This window comes from Garra rufa, chromosome 23 (assembly GCF_049309525.1).
Source record: "Garra rufa chromosome 23, GarRuf1.0, whole genome shotgun sequence".
NCBI lineage: Eukaryota > Metazoa > Chordata > Actinopteri > Cypriniformes > Cyprinidae > Garra > Garra rufa.
The window spans coordinates 10,149,844-10,172,735 of NC_133383.1; the positions used below are offsets into that span (position 1 = coordinate 10,149,844).

At 36.1% G+C, this 22,892-nt stretch overlaps 1 protein-coding gene across 1 annotated transcript; it reads right to left on the reverse strand.

Annotated features, from left to right (window-relative positions):
* Nucleotides 1-502: 502 nt before the first annotated feature.
* LOC141298910 (uncharacterized) lies at nt 503-19,114 on the reverse strand. Its single transcript, XM_073829211.1, has 4 exons — nt 18,600-19,114; nt 14,450-14,527; nt 8,463-8,499; nt 503-715 (listed from the first exon to the last, which is right to left on the reverse strand). Exons 1-4 carry the CDS (start codon nt 18,962-18,964, stop codon nt 503-505), a joined length of 693 nt encoding a protein of 230 aa, XP_073685312.1. The 5' UTR covers nt 18,965-19,114.
* Nucleotides 19,115-22,892: the final 3,778 nt, after the last annotated feature.

The following is a 22,892-nucleotide window of genomic DNA, read 5'->3' on the forward strand; positions in this document are numbered from 1 at the left end:
ACCAGTCATTAGTTCACCTGAAAGCTGAATAAATAAGCTTTGCATTGATGTGTGGTTTATTAGGATAGGAATATATTTGGCTGAGATACAACTATTTGAAAAACTGGAATCTGAGGGTGAAAAAATTCTAAATATTGTGAAAAGCGCCTTTAAAGTTGTTCAAATGAAGTTCTTAGCAATGCATATTACTAATCAAAAATTAAGTTTTGATATATTTACGGTAGGAAATTTACAAAATATTGTCATGGAACATAATCAATAACCTGATTTTTGGCATAAAAAAAATGTATCATTTTGACCCACACAGAGTATTTTTCACTTTCTGGTTTTGTGTTCCAGGGTCACGTATGATCTAATAAGTGATTTTACTTGTTCCAAAGGCAGTTGATGTCCAAATAGGGAATATGTTCAAATATGGAAAAATAATTTAAAATTTTATAATTTCATCTGCAGTTCTTTTAGAGTTTCTCAGCGTCCAGCATTGCACATGTAATCAGTTGCGTCATCGGTTGCACATGTTCCTTTGCCCTTGCTGGGTCTCTGGGGGTCTGAGTGGGGAAGCGCAGACGAGGATCTCTGGCTCCAGCAGGCCCTGCGGAACCGGGCCAGAGGAGGCTGGAGTTCTGCTATGTTTAGCTCTGCAGCCCAACAGCCTCCAAGAGCTGCCACATAGCCCCGCCCCCTCGATATCACTGAGCTCACTGCCACATGGAGGCTGACGGCAGCCAGCCAATGAGAAGAGAGCGTGAGCAGTCAGGTGATGAGGTGACTGTCAGGCTCAGTTAGTGAGCATACTGGAGAAGTGAAGTGAGGCAGCTAATCCCTGCGTGCACACACACACACACACACACAAACACACACACCCATGCACTGCACACAACCCTGACTAGCAAATACAACAATTTTACCACTGAAAAGAACTATTTGTCAACCGTTTCTTTTTTTTTCAAAAGAGAGGCAATTCCTGATATAATGCTAATATGAGAGCAATATTATTCAAATGAACACTTATTTTATACAATCTTTAGTGAAAATTCACTCAGAAATGTATTTATAAATTATTACTATGCACTGACAATGCTGTGGGAAGAGTTTTACGCTGAAAGCGAAACAACAACAACAAGGGGCCAAACTAAAAACCGTTATTAGCTGATGCCAAGGCAAAATATTGGCCTAATAATTGGCTTGGAATATCAGTTTGTGACACATTACAGCAAAAATAGGAGAAAAAGTTAACAATGGCAAACTAACTATAAATACAATACACTATTAAACTATTATTGGCAGCTAGGGCACATTTATTCCAAAATGTTTTAAAATGATCAAAACATGAAATATAGTTACGATTCTGAATATATATGCAGATTCCAGGCAGATGTACTCATACCTCGCAGATTACTAAGGAGATGACTTATGATACAAACACTGAGGTCTCTGGTGTTTTACTGAGATTTATACAGCAGCACTAGTGAATCCCACACAGGAAGGAGAACTCAATCAGTCGCTCATGACCTACTTTCACTGGCTCTATACGGCCCACTCTTCCTGACAAAGAACCCAAAGGACTTTGAGAGTTAGTTTAATCTGCAAGTAAAACAACTCAGTGCCCATAGACAGACAGACAGACAGACAGAGAGGACCCAGTTTACGTATGGCTGGGGAAAGCATCCATTTAACGGGAAGTCAGAAGTGCCCATGAGCTTACTATGAGAGATGGGATTCCGTTTACAGCTCAGTGGAAAAGAAAGCGTGAGAGATGGCAAGAAAGAGAGAGAGAGCAGTATCTGATTGGGGTATTAGATAACATCAGTCTGCAGTTCTCTGATGAATCATCAGCTCTGGTAACAGGACACTGCTGCTGCAGGTTTCTGTCCAATTGCAGATGAAAGACAGCCTGCACATCTTTCACAGGGATCTGGCCAATTAAATATGAACACAAGAACAAATGAGGCAACCAGAGCATATTAAGCACACTGTAAAAGTATTACAGGAACAATGGCAAGCAATGATGTGCTTCAGAATCTTACAACTATTTTGACGGCCAATATCTTGATGGAAAGACAGATCAATCTGAAATTCAATACTGAACAAATCTAAACTTCTTGATCTACTGTAAGTGTTCATATACAGTATGTACAGATCCAACTTCTTATATATATATATTTATATCTTAGAATTGTGAGATATAAACTTGCAATTGCAAGTAAGTACAATCCTGAGAGGTGAAAAGACTGCTATCTTATAATTCTGAGAAAAAAGTCAGAATTGCGAGTTTATATCATGCAATTCTGACTTAATTTCTCAGAATTGTGAGATACAAACTCGCCAATAGCACATTACAATGTCCAATTCTGAGGGCGAAAAAAGACTGATATTTTCTCAGATTTGCAAACTTATCTCTTACAACACCTATAACACGTTAATTGGGGTTTACAAAGTCAGAATTTCAAGATATAAACTCTCAATTCTGAGGAAAAAAAGTCAAAATTGTGAGTTTATGTCTCACAATTCTGAGAAAAAAAAACAACTGAATTTTGAGGGAAAAAGTCAGAATTGCAAGTTTATATATCACGATTTTGAGAAAAAAGTCTGAATCGCAAGTTTATAGCTTGCAGTTCTGACTTCATTTCTCAGAATTGTGAGAAATAAACTCGCCAATAGCATAATGTCCAATTCTGAGGGGGTTTATATCTTGCAGTTCTGACTTCATTTCTCAGAATTGTAAGTTTGTATCTCAGAATTGTGAGATATAAACTCACCAATAGCAAGTTATAATGTCCGATTCTGAGGACGAAAAAAGATTCTCAGATTTGCAAATGTATCTCTTACAATTCTGACTTCATATCACGTGTTAACTGGATTTTACAAAGTCAGAATTTCAAGATATAAACTCTCAATTCTGAGAAAAAAAGTCATAATTGTGAGTTTGTATCTCACAATTCTGAGAAACGTTTATATCTCACAATTCCAAAAAAAGTCAGAATTGCGAGTTTAAATCTCACAATTTTGAAGAAAAAGTCAGAATTGCAAGTTTATATCTCATAATTTTAAGGAGAAATCTGAATTGCGAGTTATATTCCACAATTTTGAGGAAAAGGTCAGAAGAGTTTATATCTCACAATTTTGAGAAATTGTATAGAAAGTTATATGTCCATTTCTGAAGGGAAAAAAGACTAAAAGCTATTTTCTCTGATTTGCTCATTTATCTCTTACAATTCTGACTTTATAACGTGTTAATTAGGTTTTACAAAGTCAGAATTTCAAGATATAAACTCAATTTTGAGAAAAAAAGTCAGAATTGCAAGTTTATATCTTACAATTTTGAGGAAAAAGTCTGAATGGTGATTTTATATCTCACAATTTAGAGAAAAAAGTCAGAATTTCACGTTTATATTCCATGATTCTAAGAAAAAAGTCAAAATTACGAGTTTATATCTTGCAATTTTTAAGAAAAAAATCTGAATTGTGAGTTTATATCTCACAATTTAAAGAAAAAAGAATTGCGAGTTTATTTCTCATAATTTTAAGAAAAAAGTGAGAGTTGCAAGTTTATATCTTACAATTTTGAGAAAAAAGTCAGAATTGTGAGTTTATATCTCACAATTTTTAAGAAAAGAAAATCTGAATTCTGAGTTTATATCTCACAATTTTAAGAAAAAAGATAGAATTGCGAATTTCTCACAATTTTAAGAAAAAAGTGAGAATTGCAAGTTTATATCTTACAATTCTGATAAAAAGTCAGAATTGTGAGTTTATATCTCACAATTTTGAGAAAAAAAAGTCAGAATTGCGAATTTATATTTAACAATTTTGAAGAAAAAATCTGAATTGTGAATTTATATCTCACAATTTTGAGAAAAAAGCTAGAATTGTGAGTTTATATCTCAATTTTGAGGGAAAAAAGTCAGAATTGCGAGTTTATGATACAAATGTGCAATTCTGACTTTTGTTCTGAGAATTGTGAGATATTAACTTGCAATTGTGAGTTATAAGGTCAGAATGTAAACTCACAATTCTGAGAAATGATGTCAGAACTGCAAGATTAATTCTGACATTTTTCTCACAATTGTAAGTTTCTATTCTGACTTTATAACTATATAAAAAGTTGCAATTACCTTCTTTATTCTATATTCAATGGTGGAAACGGGCTTCCATTGTAAACTACATGGACGTTGTTGGGAAATATAGAACGTTAAATATAGCAAGAAGTTTTTTATGGAGAGAAAGCAGTGAATAATGTATGCGTCCTGTTATAGGCTCGCTGCACTTTTCTTTTGCAGCATAAGCACTTCCCAACAAACTATAGCAGAAAGGGCAACTCAGAATGTTGCTGATCATGTCAAAACAAAAACCCTGTCCAATGTACAAGGTCTGATCTTACCTTAAATACACAGAGGAATAGAGAATGAAGCCAGCAGAGTGATTTCCTTGTTAATAAGTTTGCTTTGAACAACTGCTAATTAAAGAACAGGCACACTAGTCCGCGCACGCACACACACACACACACACACACACACACACACACACACACACACACACACACACTTGCATCTGTGTTCATCAAAGCTTTGTGCCTGAAGAGAAACAGATCTAGTTAGTCTAGTTACAGTGACAGGAACACAGTGACCCTGAGCTCATGTTGACCAGAAGAACAAGACATGACTCTTTCACTCTCTCATCCTTTCACTCGTGTGTGTGACGTGTGTTCTATATAGCATCACTTTGTTAAAAGGAGAGTTCAATCCATCTCCACTGACTGAATCTCATGCCATTCCAAACCTGTACAGCTTTCTTTCTTCTGTAGAACTCAAAAGCAGAATTTCTGAAGAATATCCTGGCTGCTCTTTTCAGTATTATAAAAAGTGAAAAGAACAGGGTCTTTTAAAGGAACCATATGTAGGTTTGTGGCCAAAACTGGTACTGCAATCACTTTCAAAATACTGTAGAATGGTGTATCCCCTCCCTCTCCCCCCTGACTCGAGGTTGCCAGCTAAGCACCAGGATCCAGCAGGAACGTAGGCTGCTACAAGGAGCTTCTAATAGCAAGTGACGAGTCCTACACAGTAATTTTTTTTTCTTTCTGTTAATTATGTTTATGCTTCACGAGAGATGTTTTGCGAAGTAATTATGTATCGCAAAAATTTACTAATGGCGATTAGCCAAATATTTCGTAAAGATGTACTGTAACACCGTGTCTACTGGACGCGAGGGGCGCGGCGCGACGCGACAAAATACAATAGAACCTATTATGCTGTCTACACTGGATGCGGTGCGACACGGCAAATCCCCGACAGTAATCTGCTGCCGCGTTCTATTTATGACGTGCTCACACAAAGTTTAAAATGATTTGCAATGGTCGCTTTGTCGCGTCCAGTGTAGACCGACTTTAGCTGTTGTGGTGTAGACACGGTATAATATCACATTTCAGTCGAACATAGATTGTTTTCATACCCTGCTAGTGGTGCGATATAAATCTTTTTATGAACGTATTTAGCACGGGTGACCGTGGAAAATCCACTGTGTACGGAAGCAAAGTTAGCCAAACATAGATGAATCTTACCTGTCCAGGAGAAAATTAGCAACGTTGGCGTCTGTCTTCAAATTCTTCTCCGTTTTCAGCCGTCTTCATCTTTCAAAGGCATCTCCTATACAAATCCTTGTTTTATTTCGGACTTTGTCACGACGTATTTCGGATTCATAACGAGGTCTTTTAGGTTTCGTAACGTTATACATGTTTTATCCGACACGTTCATAGCTGCAGCTGGAACAGAGCTGGCAACCCAGATGACGAAACTCTACTGACTTTGTGATTGGTAGATAGCTGGAGGGTGGAGCCTCAGACCAAAACACAAAATGACAACAATAACATCAGTTGAGGGCTGCAACTGTCACTTTTAAATGACAATATCCTGGCCGGACCACTGTTTTCAGTGATATAAGTATTTGAAATGAACATGATTTCTTAATGTCTAGTGACATGTCAGGGCCATTTCATGATTAACTGAAATAAATTTCTTACATACAGTTCCTTTAAGCTCCAAAATGGCAAAAAAAAGCACCAAAACAACTTAAAAGCAGTCCAAGTTTTCTGATTTGTTCTTTTGAATCAGATTCTTTTCAGTGAATCCAGTTCATAAAACCGAATGATTTCTTTACAAAATGAACGATTTCAACTGGTCTCAAAGGTAAATCGTTTACAATGTCAAATGTGACCACAAAACCAGTCTTAAGTAGCACAGGTATATTTGCAGCAATAGCAAAAAAAATACATTGTATGGGTCAAAAATATCAACTTTTATTTTATGCCAAAAAATCGTTAGGATATTAAGTAAAGATCATGTTCTATAAAGATATTTTGTACATTTCCTACTGTAAATATATCAAAATGTAATTTGTGATCAGAAATATGCATGGCTAAGAACTTCATTTGGACAAATTTATTGGCAATTTTCTCAATATTTTGATTTTTGCACCCTCAGATTCCAGATTTTCAAATAGTTGTATCTCGACCAGATATCATCATAAACTCTAAAAATTAACTAAAAATAAAGGTGCTTCACGATGCCATAGAAGAACCTTTTTGTCTAAATGGTTCCATAAAGAACCTTTAACATCTGAAGAACCTTTCTGTTTCACAAAAGGTTCTTTGGGGCGAAAGAAGTTCTTCAGGATATAAAAAGGTAAGAAAGAGATGGCTCTTTAAAGAACCTTTGACTGAAAGGTTCTTTGTGGAACCAAAAATGGTTCTTCTATGGCATTGCTGTGAAGAACCTTTATTTTTAAGAATGTATCCTAACAAACCATACATCAAGAGAAAGCCTATTTATTCAATTTTTTTAAAAATTGACCCTTATGACTGGTTTTGTGGTCCAGGGTCACATATGGACTATTTAATGACACTGCATCCTTTCTGAAGCTTGAAAGGTTCTGTGGCGATTCACTGTAACTGCATGGAAGAAAGCGTCCAGTACATTATGATAAATCTCTCCTTTTGTGCTGCGTAGAAGACAAAAAGTCATATGTGACCCTGGACCACAAAACCAGTCATAAGGTAAAATTTTACAAAACTGAGATGTATACATCATATGAAAGCTCAATAAATAAGCTTTCTATTGATGTATGGTTTATATAGGACAATATTTGGCCGAGATACATCTATTTGAAAATCTGGAATCTGAGGGTGCAAAAAAATCAAAATGCTGAGAAAATCACCTTTAAAGTTGTCCAAATTAAGCTCTTAACAATGCATATTACTAATCAAAAAGTAGATTTTGATATATTTATAGTAGGAATTTTACAAAAAATCTTAATGAAACATGATCTTTACTTAATTTCCTAATGATTTTTGGCATAAAAGAAAAAACAATAATTTTGACCCATACTATGTATTTTTGGCTATTGCTACAAATATACCCCAGCAACTTAAGACTGGTTTTGTGGTCCAGGGTCACATATAGGTTTTGAATGACACAATGGTGAGAAGATAATGAAATTGTAATTTTCATTTTTTTGGGTGAACTACTGAAACCTTATGCTTGTATATTTCTCTATTTACCATTTTTTATCTTCTAAACTACAGAGTAGTTCACACAGTACAGCACAGTGACACGTAACAACAGATAAGTTCAATATCTTATAACGCACATTGTAATGCATTATATTTTTGCATGAATACATTTAACCACAGTTATGATTCATAATAGCATGTTACCTGTTAACTAAACACATCTGACCACATGCTTTTAGTGCATTATACATTTAAAATGCATTACAAGAACCAGTATGCATTGTATTATTTAAATAAGTATTTGAGAACATAAAACGCTATAAAACCATGTGTATTAAAAGGCATTATAAATGCACAAATATATGACTATCAGTTCAAAACTGCTAGAGAACAAATTATTACCACACAAACATGGCTTATATGTATCAATACATTGAATAATCAGGAGTGTTATTCAACTTTCTGTCCTCTTGAAGTCTCTACTGTACAAGATTGAAGCGTAATTCAATAGATCGCAGGAAACCGTATCTGCTACAGTAATTCAGGCTGGATCAACTGACCATGAATTTCTGCCTGCCAATTACAGTCTGTACACATCACCTTTCAAGAGCCTTTTCAGAGGCGGAATCACAAAAAGTACTCACGGATCCCGGAGAAAGTGCAGTCTTTTCCTGAGCGTGGACACCCGTGGGTGACAGCCCAGTTTGACGGGTGAGGTGCACGATAAAGTCCTGCTCTGAACCATGATGCTCTAAACTAATGGACCTGCACACGCTTCACACACACCCTAGCGGGATAAGGACTCCTCATTACTGAACTCACTTCACCCCCGCCTCTCCTCTCTCGTTCTCTCTCTCTCTCTTTCTCCACACAGGCCACGTCTTGTCCTGCGGTGACCTAGATCCTGCGTTTTCTCAGTGTGTGTGCTGTGGATCAGTACATCTTGTTTTCTCACCTGAGCTGCGGTAGTGGTCAGACCACCAGCAGAGACGCTAATATGACCATTAGAGTCTCAGAGACACATGAGATTGCATGCTAGTGGACAAAAACCGTGTATAATAATATAAAACCCAAAGAGAGACAGATGCGATAAGGTGAGTAGATTTCGCTGTTGATTTGGCTGAACCTGAATCAAATTGGCAAGAAGGATGCAGAATTGTAAGTTAAATTTATGGACATACAAGCAGTTTAAATTTTGACTATTTATTGAGAATTTGATTTTCTGATTACTGGGGGGCACAAACATACTGATCATTCAATGCAAAAATTTCCATATTTAAGAATTGTTTTTCATGACCAGGCCTGGAAATTACAAATTCCCTAATATTTCTGATATACATACAGGGGCTTTTTTTAAAAAAAAACATTTGATAAAATTACTGTAATTAATTAATTACTGTAAATAATTATAATATTTGAGCTTAATTCACATATACACTACTAGTCAAAAGTTTTTGAACAGTAAGATTTTTACTTTTTTTTAAGAATTCTCGTCAGCTTACCAAGTCTGCATTTATTTGATCCAAAGTACAGCAATAACAGTAATATTGTAAAAAGAACTGCTTTCCATTTGAATATATTATAATAAAGCTACATTTTCAGCATCATTACTCCAGTCTTCAGTGTCAAATGATCCTTCAGAAATAATATTAATATGCTGATTTACTGGTTGCAAGAAACATTTTTTATTATTATTAATATCAGCAATATTTAAAACAGCCGAGTACATTTTTTTCAGGATTCTTTGATGATCCAAAGATCAGCATTTATCTGAAATAAAAAGCTTTTGTAACATTATACACTAGAAACTATAGAAATAGGGGGGAAGAAGTTATTCAAATGAATACTTTTATTTATAGGGTGCTTTAAATTGATCAAATGTGGTGATAAAGACATTTATAATGTTACAGAAGTTTTATATTTCGGATAAATGCTGTTCTTCTGAACTTTCTATTCATCAAAGAAACTGAAAAAATTCTACTCAGCTGTTTTCAACATAATAAATGTTTTTTTGAGCAGCAAATGAGAATATTAGAATGATTCCTGAAGGATCATGTGACTGGAGTAATGATGCTACAAATTTAGATTTGAAATTACAGGAATAAATGAAATTTTAAAATACATTCAAATAGAAAACAGTATAAATGCAGGCTTGGTGAGCAGAAAGGACTTTTTTTTTTTAATTAAACATCTTACTGTTCAAAAACTTTTGACTGATAGTGTATTTTATCATATTAATTATTATTAGTTGAGATAATAAAATAACATACATTTTACTACACTAACTTCATTACATTTAGAATATTAACATACTAATTTAAAACATACTTTCAACATTTATTTTTATAGGCGCTGAAAACCATGTGACAAACTTAAATTCTGCTAAACGTAAATTCTATATTTATTGATATTAACAGGATAGTTCATCCAAAAATGTCATGATTTACTTACCCTCATGTCATTTTAAACCTGTTTGACTTTCTTTCTATTGCGGAACAAAAAATGCTAGTAACCAAACTGTTTTGTATGAACAAAAAAAAATACTGAGACATTTCTCAAACTATCTTTTTTATTGTTCCATAGGTTGGAATAGACATTAGAGTGAGTAAATGATAACAGAATTGAAATATTTGGGTGAACCATTCCTTTAATTGTTTTAACAGTATTTACAGTTTTATAGTTCAGATAAGAAATTATGTATACTACATAAACAAAAATAGCCATAATTAGGCTAAATTAGTGAAATAAATTATGTTTTCTCATAAAACATTTGCAAATTCAAATTTCAATTCAACATTCTGTGAGATCTGGCCAGTTTGATTCAAATTCAAATTCATACTGGCTAAAAGGGAGCCCTAACTGTACACTCTTAAAAATAACCCAAAAGGGTGTTTTTGCAGTGATGCCATAGAAGAACCATTTTTGTTTCTCCAAAGAACCTTTCAGTGAACCGTTCCTAAAAGAACCATTTTTGAAGAACATGCGTTTCTGCATTTGAAAGGTTTCATGGATGTTCAAGGTTCTTCATAGAACCATTGATGCCAATGCCAGTGTATGTATGTTGAGGTACTTCGCTGTGATCAATTCAGCCTAACGGGACACAAACAGGCTGAACATTCATCACCTTTAATGAGCATTAGCTGCTTTTACGTCACAACACAAAAGTGATTTAAAAATAAGCGTAGGAATCAGCTGAAATCAGGTTGCTGAGTGCACAAAAATGAGTTGCTGGCGACTGCGTGCGTACTGACTTTAACAAACTGACTTTAGCAGGTGTGATGCACACACACTCGTGCACAAATGACCTCTTTTTAGACAAACATATTGTACATAATGCTCATGAACGTTATCAGCAACAAACACAAAATTAGTTAAATGTACAAGCAATGATGTTCACAAGACATATTTCATAAATCCAGAAGAAAGAACACTGTGTTCTAAGCAGTCCAATAAAAGCACCAATGAACAAGCGCCTGAAGCCTGGAGATGAAAAAACACTCATATGATATTCAAGTATCTGCGTGTTCTCTGGCCAGCTGGGCTCAACAAGAACATTCAAACGCAGCTAAAAATCTGAGCTTTCACTACAAAACTTGCTTAGCCGATTCAAAATGTGTAGCACCTGGTTTATGATATTTCTGAGATGACGACAAAAATATAAGCTCTCAAAAGAAGCAATGGGCTGTTCTGCTGCTCTGCCATGGGAAAGTGAAAGAAGCAAGAGTTGTTTTTGAGATGGCACAATTCAAAGAGTGAGATCTGTGGTCAGACTCAAAACCAGACACCAGATGCAGAACTCGACACAGAAAGAAGAACAACTTCATAAGCAAAACATGAACCACCAAAAACAGATACTTCTCAACCACACTTGAGAGCAGACACTGAGACTAAAACCAGCTGCTTGCAGGAAGTTCACATCATGTCAACTTTTTCAGCATCTGCTGAAATGACAAAGATGGAAATGAGGAAAAAAAGCCAAGTGACAAATGCTGAATTTGCAAACTATTGGTCATATAAAATACGCCAGATCAGCATATTTCCACCTCAAAGTAAAAAATAAAAAAGGAACCTAAATATTTAATAAAATAACACTATGGGATTGTCACGTATGTGGTCTATCCTGTCATTATGAACTCTTGCACAACACATTCTGGACTTCATTCCCCACAAGCCACTGCACCAATCACTGCACACACCTGCTCCTCGTTTCCCACTGCACTGATTGCTGCACACACCTGTTTCACATTGACTCTCATGCATTTAAGCCACTGACACACACACTTCCGGCTCGAAGTATTATTGCACCATCTGGTCATTATTTCCGAGCGTTTCTTTCCGTGTTTGTTTTCTCTGTGTTTCATTCCTGGACTCCTCCCCGTGTTTTGATTCTCGCTGCCAGCCCCGACCTTCTGCCTGTGTTTGACTACTCTTTGGATTATCCTCGTTGTTGTTGTTTGCCGGTGATTGACCCTGTCTGTGTACCACGCCTTCTTAATAAAGCCTGCACTTGGATCCGAACGTCTGTCTCCCGACTCCCAAGTGTTACAGGGATATAACAACACTAAGTTAAATAGTTAAAGGTGAAAAAATTAGACAATAAACAGAAAATTAAAACAATTAGGAAATAATTGCAATAAAGCTGCATCGCATGTATTAACAATTGATAAACCTAGTAAAGTGTTTTCCCTTTTTTTTTTTTTTTTTTTTTTTTACATTTAATGTACACTGCCATTCAAAGTTGGGATCAGCCTTGTAATGTGTTTTAAAAGTCTATTATTCTCATCAAAGCTGCATTTTTTGGATCAAAAACACAGAGAAAAAAACTTTAATATTGCGAAATGCTATTACAATATAAAATAATGGTTTCTATTTTAAAATACTTTAAAATATAATTTATTCCTGTGATGCAAATCTGAATTTTCATCAGCCATCCAGTCTTAAGTGTCACATGATCCTTCAGATATAATACCAATATGTTGATTTATTAATGAAATTCTCTATGTTGGCAACAGTTGTGCTGCCAAATATTTTTTGGGATCCTGTGATACTTTTTTCAGGATTTTCTGATGAATAAAAAGTAAAAAGGAACAGCATTTATTCAAAATATAAATGTTTTTCTAACAATATACAGTGAGCCTTTGCTATCACTTTGTATCAATTTAACATATCTTTGCTGAAGTATTAATTTTAAAAAAAAAAAAAGTAAAAATATACCGAGCCCAAACTTTTGAACGGTAGTGTATATTGTTAGAAAATATTAATATTTTAAATAAATGCTGTTTTTTCATTTTTTATTAAGCAAAGAATCATAAGGAAAAAGTATCACAGGTTCCAAGCAGTTTCCACCACTGATAATAAATCAGCTTATTAGATGCAATTTTAATGTATATAAAAATATAAAAAAATTATTTTACAACGTAATAGTGTTTCCCAATTTTACTTTTTTTTTCCTGTATTTTTGATCAAATAAAAGCAGCCTCGATGAGCATAAGAAATTTCTTTAAAGGGGTCATCGGATGCCCATTTTCCACAAGTTCACATGATTCTTTAGAATCTTAATGAAAAGTGTCTAATATACTTTGATTAAAAATTCTCAATAGTAGTGTAAAAAACACCCTTTTATCTTGTCAAAATTAGCTCTGCAAATTTTCAGCTCATTTTACGCTTGGGCCCTTTAAATGCAAATGAGCTCTGCTCACCCCACCCCTCTCTGCTGAGGGATTAGGAGTTGTAATGTTTACTTTAGCCGCGTTTATCGGCGAAACTTGCCAACAAGCACATTATTAAGAAAGGCCGTTTGCAAAGATGCATAAAAAACCCTTATACTCACTTCTGCTGTGGGTGAAGCTGCATCACGAATGATTCACACAAACATAGATGCATATGTAGATCGGGATCGGCACTTTCCTTTTAAAAACGAGTGTAACGTTGTCCTCTGCCTCTTCAGCGGCTCAGATGTCAGGAGTAAATGACTACTGCTATGTTCACGATTACATCCAACAACAGAACACCTCAATCGCTCAATTAGAGTCTTCCTCTGCACCTGAGTCGACACAATGGCAGACAGAGTTGGACCGTTTCAGCTCGGTGAGGGCGGGTCCAAGTTAAAACGCTCATGTCAATCAACGACAAGACGCTGAGAATAATCTGATTTTAAAAAGGGGATATTACTTTTAAAGATTAAAAAAAATACCACTGGGTGGATTTTTATCATTGTAGGGTGGTTTTGTACACAAACTGCCAACACACATTAATGTTCAAACCACATGTAAAAGTTAGTTTTGCATCCGATGACCCCTTTAAAAAAAAAAAAACATTAAAAAATCTTACTGATCCCAAACTTTTAAACAGCAGTGTATATTTACAGTATAAGGAGGAAGTGATGGCAAATTTTACATCTTTCTCTTTTCTAACCACAGCAATCAATTTCTTGATTTTTTCATCTTTTGGAAAATCATAGAAACACTATTGTGAATTTTTCTTTTGCTGCTGGAGCAAATGAGAATGCAAAAAATATATATACACATTTGTTGTATTTTCCGTTCACCATTATAGAAATTACCCCAACCATGACAGCTTCCTCTTCTTAGGAAATGTGAAAAGGGACCATCATTAGAAAAAGTCAAAAGTACCTTTTCAGGTTCCTTGTTTTTTTATATCAAAAGTGAGCAGACGACATACTAATTTCAGATTTCTGATCTATACTAGGATAAATATTTTCACACATATCACATAAGATACATATTTTCCCATTACAAGTGAATAAATTGGCCTTCAGCCAGACTGTGAGCTGACCAATCACTGACCCCTGTTGGACATATCATGGAACTACGATAATAGCAGCATAATGCATAAATGTAAGATGAGTAAGGCCTCAATTAATCAGCTTCCAGATACCTTAACATGTAAAACACACTGACAATGACATCCCAGAGTGTGTACCTGTCGTCGCGGGCGTTGGGGCTCAGGTAGCGTGTAGATTCTTCCTCATGGCTGCTCTGCAGGCTGCTCTGCTGACTGCTGTAACACAGAGCGTCACATTACAATCACAACAATAGAAATACACACCAGATATTCACTCATACTGAGAATGAAACAACAGGATGTGAGTTTGACACACAGTGATGTCTTTTAATTATGGTAACAAAAAATACTCAAAAACGAAACATACAAGATCGACACACAATGTGTAGTTTGACAGTTACAATGTGTAGTTTAACAGGTTACAAACTTGCATCAAGTGCCTCAAACAGAAATATGAAGGATAACGTTTAGTGTTTTCCACTAGAGGACAGCAGAGAGTGTACTATTTGACAAGAGCGCTATAAACTCAAACAACACAACAATACATTACATTACATACATTTAACCAGTTAACTTTGACATGATTATCAAGTACAGTGTGCAAAGTATGCTTAAGAAAAAATGACAGAAAAACATCCGGTGCATTCAACCACAGAAGTGGTTCCCCGGGTGTCATACTGCATGAAAAGGAAGCAGGTGAGAAACAACCTAACAGATCAACATAACATAACCTACATTGGTAAACAATTTAAACGTTTTTTTCTATTAGCAAACACCTGACAGCTACAGTACACAGCAGATAACTGACTCGTGTCAGTCATGTCAAACATTCAGCTACACATTGGAATATTGATTATAAATCATAAATTATCTGTACACTACCAGTTAAAAGTTTACACAAACACACACACGGCTAATTCTTCATCAGTAGTATTTTCCACACTTTAAAATGATAATAAGGTCATGAAAACAACTGAGAGATTATTACAAGGTTTTAACGCTCTCTGATGCTTCAGAAGAAAAAACAATGCATTAAGAGCCTGGGGGTGAAAACTTTTTTAATTTGAAGACTAGGGTAAATTTTGCTTATTTTGTCTTCTGAGGAACATGTAAGCATCTTCAGTAGCTTCTGAAGAGCAGTACTAAAATTATTTAGGCAAAATAAGAAATGTAAACATCCTCATTCTGTTCAAAGGTTTTCACCCCCAGCTCTAAATGCAATGTTATTCCTTCTGAAGCATCAGTGAGCATTTATACCTTCGGTAATAGTTGCATGTGAGTGCCTCAGTTGTCCCCAGTGTGAAAAGATGGATCTCAAAATCATACAGTCATTGTTGGAAAGGGTTCAAATACACAAAAATGCTGAAAAACCTGAAGGACTTTACGGAAGAACAGCCAGCAGTTTAACTATTCAGGACAAACAAGGGACTCATGAACAAAATCTAAACTTTTGAGCAGTTTTATCAAGACAAGTCATGTCACTCGGCGGCCATCTTTGAAACGCTACTCGGGCAGGCAAGTGCAGCTCCCATCTCTTTGAATGGGGAAACATCAAATTCTCCAAAACTGTTCACCAAGCTGACGATTAAATTTCATATTTTAAATCTCCAAAGAAATCCAACAAGAACTGCCTCATAAATATGGTTCCTTTAAAAACGCTTATTTTTTCGGCTCAATGAGCCAGTGCGCATGCGCAGTACTGAGCGCACGTCTTAGAGCGCCGATTGTTTCTATAACAACCAGGACTTCTAACGGCAGCTGCAGTGACGTGCTGACTTTACAAATCAACGATTGGCTCTTTCACTACGAAGGCGGGGCTTCATGGCCATAATGAACGTTGCATTTTTCCCCATTCAAAACTATACGAGTGACATGTTTTGGGTATTCTATAGTCTTTGGTTTTATCCCTTTTATTTTGGTAAAATAATTAACGTTTAGCAGATTCTGCAAGGTGTATGTAAACTTTTGACTCCAACTGTATATAATATTTCAGGTGTGTCCATGGGCGACATTTGACTCTTGAGTCAGGGGGGGGCAAGAAAAAAAAATCAGATGTAAGCATTAAAACAGTGCCCTACGGTATTGCAGCACATCAAAGCAGTCAATTAAAGCGCTGCACTTCAGCCCGGGCCGATGGGCCCTGACTTTTTTTTTGCACCCCAGGGCTACGGCTTCGGGCCAATTTTCACGTCATAGTTCAGACCCGGGCCGGCATCGGGCCTGTTTTAGCCTCCTCCTTATTTTCATAATTTAGACAACCATCAATTATGGTGAAGAAAAAAAATGCCGCGCTGGTGGAAACAACACGAAACTTCACTTTCGCTTTCACTTTTGAGACCGACTCAGACACTGTTTAGTGTGCTTTAGCGCAGCTGAATCCGCGTTCAAGCGCACACAATAGGCTAAAACTCACCCCAAGCACCGGCAAAAATAAATAACAATGAATGTGTCGAGGAAAGAGTAAGGACATAAATGAATTATTTATTAATTAATTTGTGTATTCTGTGTCAGTGTCGCAATCTCCTTTTTGGACGCGCCCACAGAGAGAAATTCATCTTTACGGATTACATGAAAGAGTTTGTGTTTTTGATTTGTTTTATTTCGTTAAGTAATAATTTAAAGCTTTCTATAAATGTATTTATTATGTCTGTGAGGCATGCAGTTCGCTTCATTTTGTTAAGCACTCCTGTTCAAGAACCAGACGGCAGAAAGCACATAATTTTTGTTTTCTTTATTTTATAAAAATGCTGTAACGTTTTTTTCGATGTATTACTCGTACTTTCTGAGCAAAAATGACGGATAATTTTAAATTGCTTCCAATTAAAAAATTGCAAGTGATTGTGCTGGTGCCTCGATGTCCTGCAAGCTTTAGCTTCCACTTTCTGCACAAACTATGCGCATATAGCTCACATGTATCTGTAACGTTTAAACTACCATTGTTTTATACTTGAACTGTTTTATATCTATAGATTTCATTTTAGGCAAGTCGTGATGATTTGAGAAGGCAAACTGATCAAACAGACTATGATCAGTCTTCCGCTGGGCGCTGTTCGGTAAATATATATATTTTTAACGAATAAAAAATGCTCCAAGCGTTTTTCTAAATTAGCTAAATAAAAAACGAAACTAAATATAAACATTTTACCATTACATACAAAACTGAACTATTTTATAGATGAAACAGTAAGTTGTTTTGGGAGAAGGGTAAAATATATTTTTATCCCGTCAATTGCTTCACCGTTATTTCGAGAATAAACCCAGCGTAAATATGCAAATGTCACTCCCAAAACACATCAGCTTACATGTGCCGAAAAACGAAAGTTTCATACAAATTCTAAATGGATTATAGCCTGGAAAGTGCAAAGCACGCTCCCCTTATTATCACTAAAAATTCATAGAGATCTCACAAAATTCCGTTATAATTAATAAAGCTCTCTAAACTACACAATTAATATTTTATTTACATCGCGTCTACACTCATAAGGTGATTCACGAGCGCACAAAACAGCACTTAATAAAAACCGATCAGGCGCTTTCAGCAGTGAGTGAATTCTGACAAGACTGTTCGGAAACAACAGATATGTCTGTGATTGGCTACATTGATCAACGCTGCAAAAACACGTTGGATAGTTTGCCAGATCTTCAATTGCTTTGCTTTCGTTTGAAGCTTACATAGCACCGTCTAGTTCCCAAGTACAACCGAGCCTAAGCTTGGCTAAAGCAGTTGCAGCGGGGCTGTCGAGGATTCCATGACTAACCACAGGGGGGGCAACTGCCCCCCCTTGCCCCCCCCTAATGTCGCCCATGGGTGTGTCCATACTTTTGACTGGTAGTGTACTCCAAGTCTAAACTCAGCTATTGTTAAAGCCGCTTGAAGTAAATGTTTAGGTCATAGCAGATACGTATATACTGCATGTTGTATCTTTGTCTATTAAAAGCCAGCGAGAGTCATGAATATTTAAGACGTCCCCAGACAAACTCCTGTCAGCATTCCTGGCAGCAGCAGGCGGCCGCTTGTTCTTCCCTCCAGCCTATAAATGTCACAGCAGAGACTTCAGTCCCTCCAGAGAAGATGGAAAAAACACATTCAGACACGAACACAAAGGTTTTCTGCTACAGGTAATGTACCAGAGCAAGCTCGCACGAAGACTCAAATGAAATGGTGCACATTAATCATGATGGACAGCGGGAATGGAGAATGGATGGGTTGTGTGCAGAGATCAGGCAGTGCAGGAGGGTCGGGGATGAAGGGCTCAGTCGGACAGGTCGGTCTCAAACTCATACAGACCTGCTCTCACTGCCATGCTCTTTTTTCTCGCCTCCTCTCAGCCACTTGCGCAGAAGGAAGCGTCTGCGTTGGGGAGAGGCGCTGGGCGTGGAACAGCTCGACCACGCCGCGTCCTCGTCGCTGGATGGCGTGATCTCAATGGACGGAAGCTGCAGGTACTCCTTGGAGCCGGAACGTGGAAGTTGTTCTTTCACTAGTTGCTCCTTCTCACTCATGACGTTCTTCATACGCCGCATTTTAAAGCGCTTGCGCCGCAGAGACGGGCTGGACGAGCTGGACAGGGCCGAATCCACCTCGCAGCCATTGCACTCCCCGTCTGCCGGGCCATGGATCTGCAGTGCGGGCAGCTGGAGGGTTTCTGACATGGTTCTGCTTCTGCTCAGTCTTACATGAGTCCAGAACCAAGATGCAGATAGGAGAGCTCAGGGAGTCCACACCTGGGCTGAGCTAAGTTCAGCACTTCCTGTGAGACGGCTCAGTGCTGACATGTTGGGACTTATAGTAGATTTCCTTTAAAAATCTTCTGTCCAGAAAACCAGCATAGCTTCCTAGAAGTCAGAGGAAGGTTATAGGGTCTACTAGGTCAGCAGTTCTCAAACTCGGAAAAAAAAAACATGTATAATATTTCATTACATTTTTACTTTTTTTTTTAAGTACAAAAGTACAAAAATTGTTCAGACACTTTCGACATTTCTTACATTATCAGTTTATTTGCTATAGTTTAGAAAATGGTAATAAAACATGACAAGAACTCAGAGTTAAACGGTGTCAGAACAAATTCATCGTGATAATGTCAGATAACTTTAATAGAAAGCTAACAAAACATGGTCAGGTCAAAATCAAATTTGATCAAATTTACTGGTAGTCCACTGTATTAAGAATTTTTGGGTATAATATGTCACAGTTTACTTTATTTTGCCATCCTCACTTTCATAAATGAACTATAGAGTCCTGCACATACTAGTACAAAATATCAAAAAATATATCTGGTGTCTGAACATTTTTTGGTTTGACTGTACGTAGGTATTAAACAATTGTGTATTTATTTGTCTGAGAACCACTGTGCTAGTTGGACAGAGTCTATACATGCACATAAACATGCACAAAAGAGTTGACAGAAAACATGAGGACTTTATAGCAATGATTTTGCAGAAAGGATAGTGTAAAAATGCACAGACACAAACTAATAGGTAACAAAAAATGACACATTTGCTCTCTCACACACGCTCTTTCCTGCTCTGCTCTAGAGTATTGCTGTAAAACCACTATGAAATGAACATTAATGATCACACATTAGTGTTTTCGTCTCATTTACAGTACATTCACACATTTAATTAGGTCACAGAAGTGCTAACATGAGTCATTAAAAGGGGCATATATACATATAAAGACTCTGTGGACTTGTCCTTAGCAGTAAATGAAGTGCATATTTATATAATCCACTATATATATATATATATATATATATATATATATATATATATATATATATATTTTTTTTTTTTTTTTTTTGTGAATTCTGGTGTTCAATTAACATTTCTTATTATCCAAGTTGAAAACTGTTTTTGCTGTTTAATATTTTTGTGAAAACAGCAATACACTACCATCTAAAAAGTGAGATTTAAGAAAATTAAGAAAGAAAAAAGAAATTCAAGGACATCAAGGTTACATTGATCAAAAGTGACAGTAAAGACATGTATAATGTTACAAAAGATTTCTAAAGGATCATATGTGACCATGGACCACAAAACCAGTCTTAAGTCGCTGGGGTATATTTGTAGCAATACCCAAAAATACATTGCATGGGTCAAAATTTTTTGATTTTTCTTTTATGCCAAAAATCATTAGGAAATTAAGTAAAGATCATGTAAAATTCCTACTGTAAATATATCAAAATGTCATTTTTGATTAGTAATATGCATTGTTAAGAACCTAGTTTGGACAAATTTGAAGGTGATTTTCTCAGTATTTTGATTTTTTTTGCACCCTCAGATTCCTGATTTTCAAATAGATGTATCTCGACCAAATATTATCCTATCATAACAAACCATACATCAATAGAAAGCTTATTTATTGAGTATTCATATGATGTATATATCTCAGTTTTGTAAAATTTAACCTTATGACTGGTTTTGTGGTCCAGGGTCACATATGACACTAAAGACTAGAGTAATGATGCTGAAAATTCAGCTCTGATCACAATAAATAAAGGAATTTTATAATATATTAAAATAGAAAACAATTATTTTAAATTGTAATAATATTTCGCAATATTTTCATTATATTACTTTATTTTTGATCAAAAAAATTAACCTTGACCATTTCAAAAACATTGAGGAAATATGTGCATTGAAGTGCATATTTATATATTCCATAGTTACAATAAAAGCTTTGTCACTGGAGAGGAAGTTTTGAGTTCTGACAGTTACAGTATGTTTTCATAGTACTATGACTCTTATCTTCAAAAATCTAGGAAGTTTGATTCCTCAGGATATGTCCCCATTTAGAGCCAGCCATGCGTGTCAGTGTTAATATAACGGCATCATGTAGCGCTGCACTTCAGGCGTGTGTAAGGAAGTCAGGCGTAAACATGCGAGCGAGTTCATGTTACAGGAGGAAGTGCAGTAAGCCGCAGCCCACTGAGAGCAGACACACTCACAGGCTGCCCATCTGTCTGCTCAACACATCACACAATCTGCTGACTGACCCCTACGGCAGGTTAGTAACCTGCCACACACTGTTAGATCACTCCTGTTACTGCTCCACTGCAGATAGCCAGTGTTTTATTGATGTTTTTTTTTTTTTTTTAATAAAAATAAGTCTTGTCCTTAGCAGTAAATGCCAGATATATGAGTTCTGCATTCTTAGACTGAGATCATATGCAAAACAAATCCTACCATGCCCCCCACGTGCGAGGCACTGGAAATGTGCACACTGTACCACAATGCAACTGTACAGTACATATCTGACCTTTCTAAGTTTCTGCAATAAACTAAGGCTTTACAATAAAGCCATCAACCTTTTTTCATTTTTAAGAAACCACAAAAAGGCATTAAAAATGCATATAAATTATATTTTAGTGTCTAATGTATTACATTTATTATGTCTTCACTTATAAAATGTAAAACGGCACTACAAAGGGTTTTTGGACCTGGTACCAAAGTAATACCAGGGTACTGTTGGGGCATTTAATTTGCCTTAGTATATAACAAATTACCATGGTATTATGAAAGTATCATGTCACTATCATTGGTTGCCATCATTGTACCAGAGTACCACCACAGTACTTTTTCTAAGACTTACTATATTAGTATTACTATATTAATATTCTTAAGATATTTAATGTAAAACATGCTATACTTTATAGTTTTAAGCGTAAAAACACGATTTTGAATTCTCTTTAAAATGGTATTGGTCTGTTAACAATCATTAACGGTACAAACAAAAAGTTGAAAATATGCACTAAACAGAAATGAAGAAAATCTTACCTTTTACATTTCAAACAACCAAAATCGTCGTTTTTGATATGCATTCGTTGCCTTTAAGTTTTTAAATAGCCGTAATGAATGAGGAACTGTTACGGCGTTTATTCCCACACTGTTCCGTTATGATCTTCACGTTTCCTTTTCCACGGACGAATCCATTCCGATTGAAGGGGAGACATGTAGCGCAGAAACAAAATGTATGTTGTTTTATATAACGACGTGAACTGGGTTTGTTATACGCTAAAGAAAAGCGTACATTCTTGCGATTACAATGTCTGTGGTAAAAAAACAAAAAAACAATCGGATATGTTATACACGCAGATTGAGCTCAGCACACCACCCCTATTTCTGAGATCGAGGCGCCCGAATCTCTCAATATAAAAGCAGTCGGTACAGGCTCGTCGTTTGAAAGAGGTTGCAGCAGCCGCAGTGAAACAAACCAACACAGAATATGCGATAGTTCTTAAAAGAGCTTCCTTCTCAAAACGAACTACTTTTAACGTTAAAACGTCGTTTCTTGTCAGCTGGAAACACAAGTCAGTATGTTCAACTTACTGAGGTGAAATAATTAGTAGCTACAGTACACCTTGACAGCAGAAAATACGTCTCATGACCAAAAATTATGACACGCACACATTCTTGCCGGAAATACTCGTCACAAACGTCAACAGCCATTTATAACTGAGGTAAAAACATGAGAAGCACATCATTACAGCCAGAAATACTTCTAAAAATGTACCACCCTAATAACTGAGGTTCTTGCCAGTGGGAAATGCCAATCAAAATGTACAGCCACCTTCATTACTGA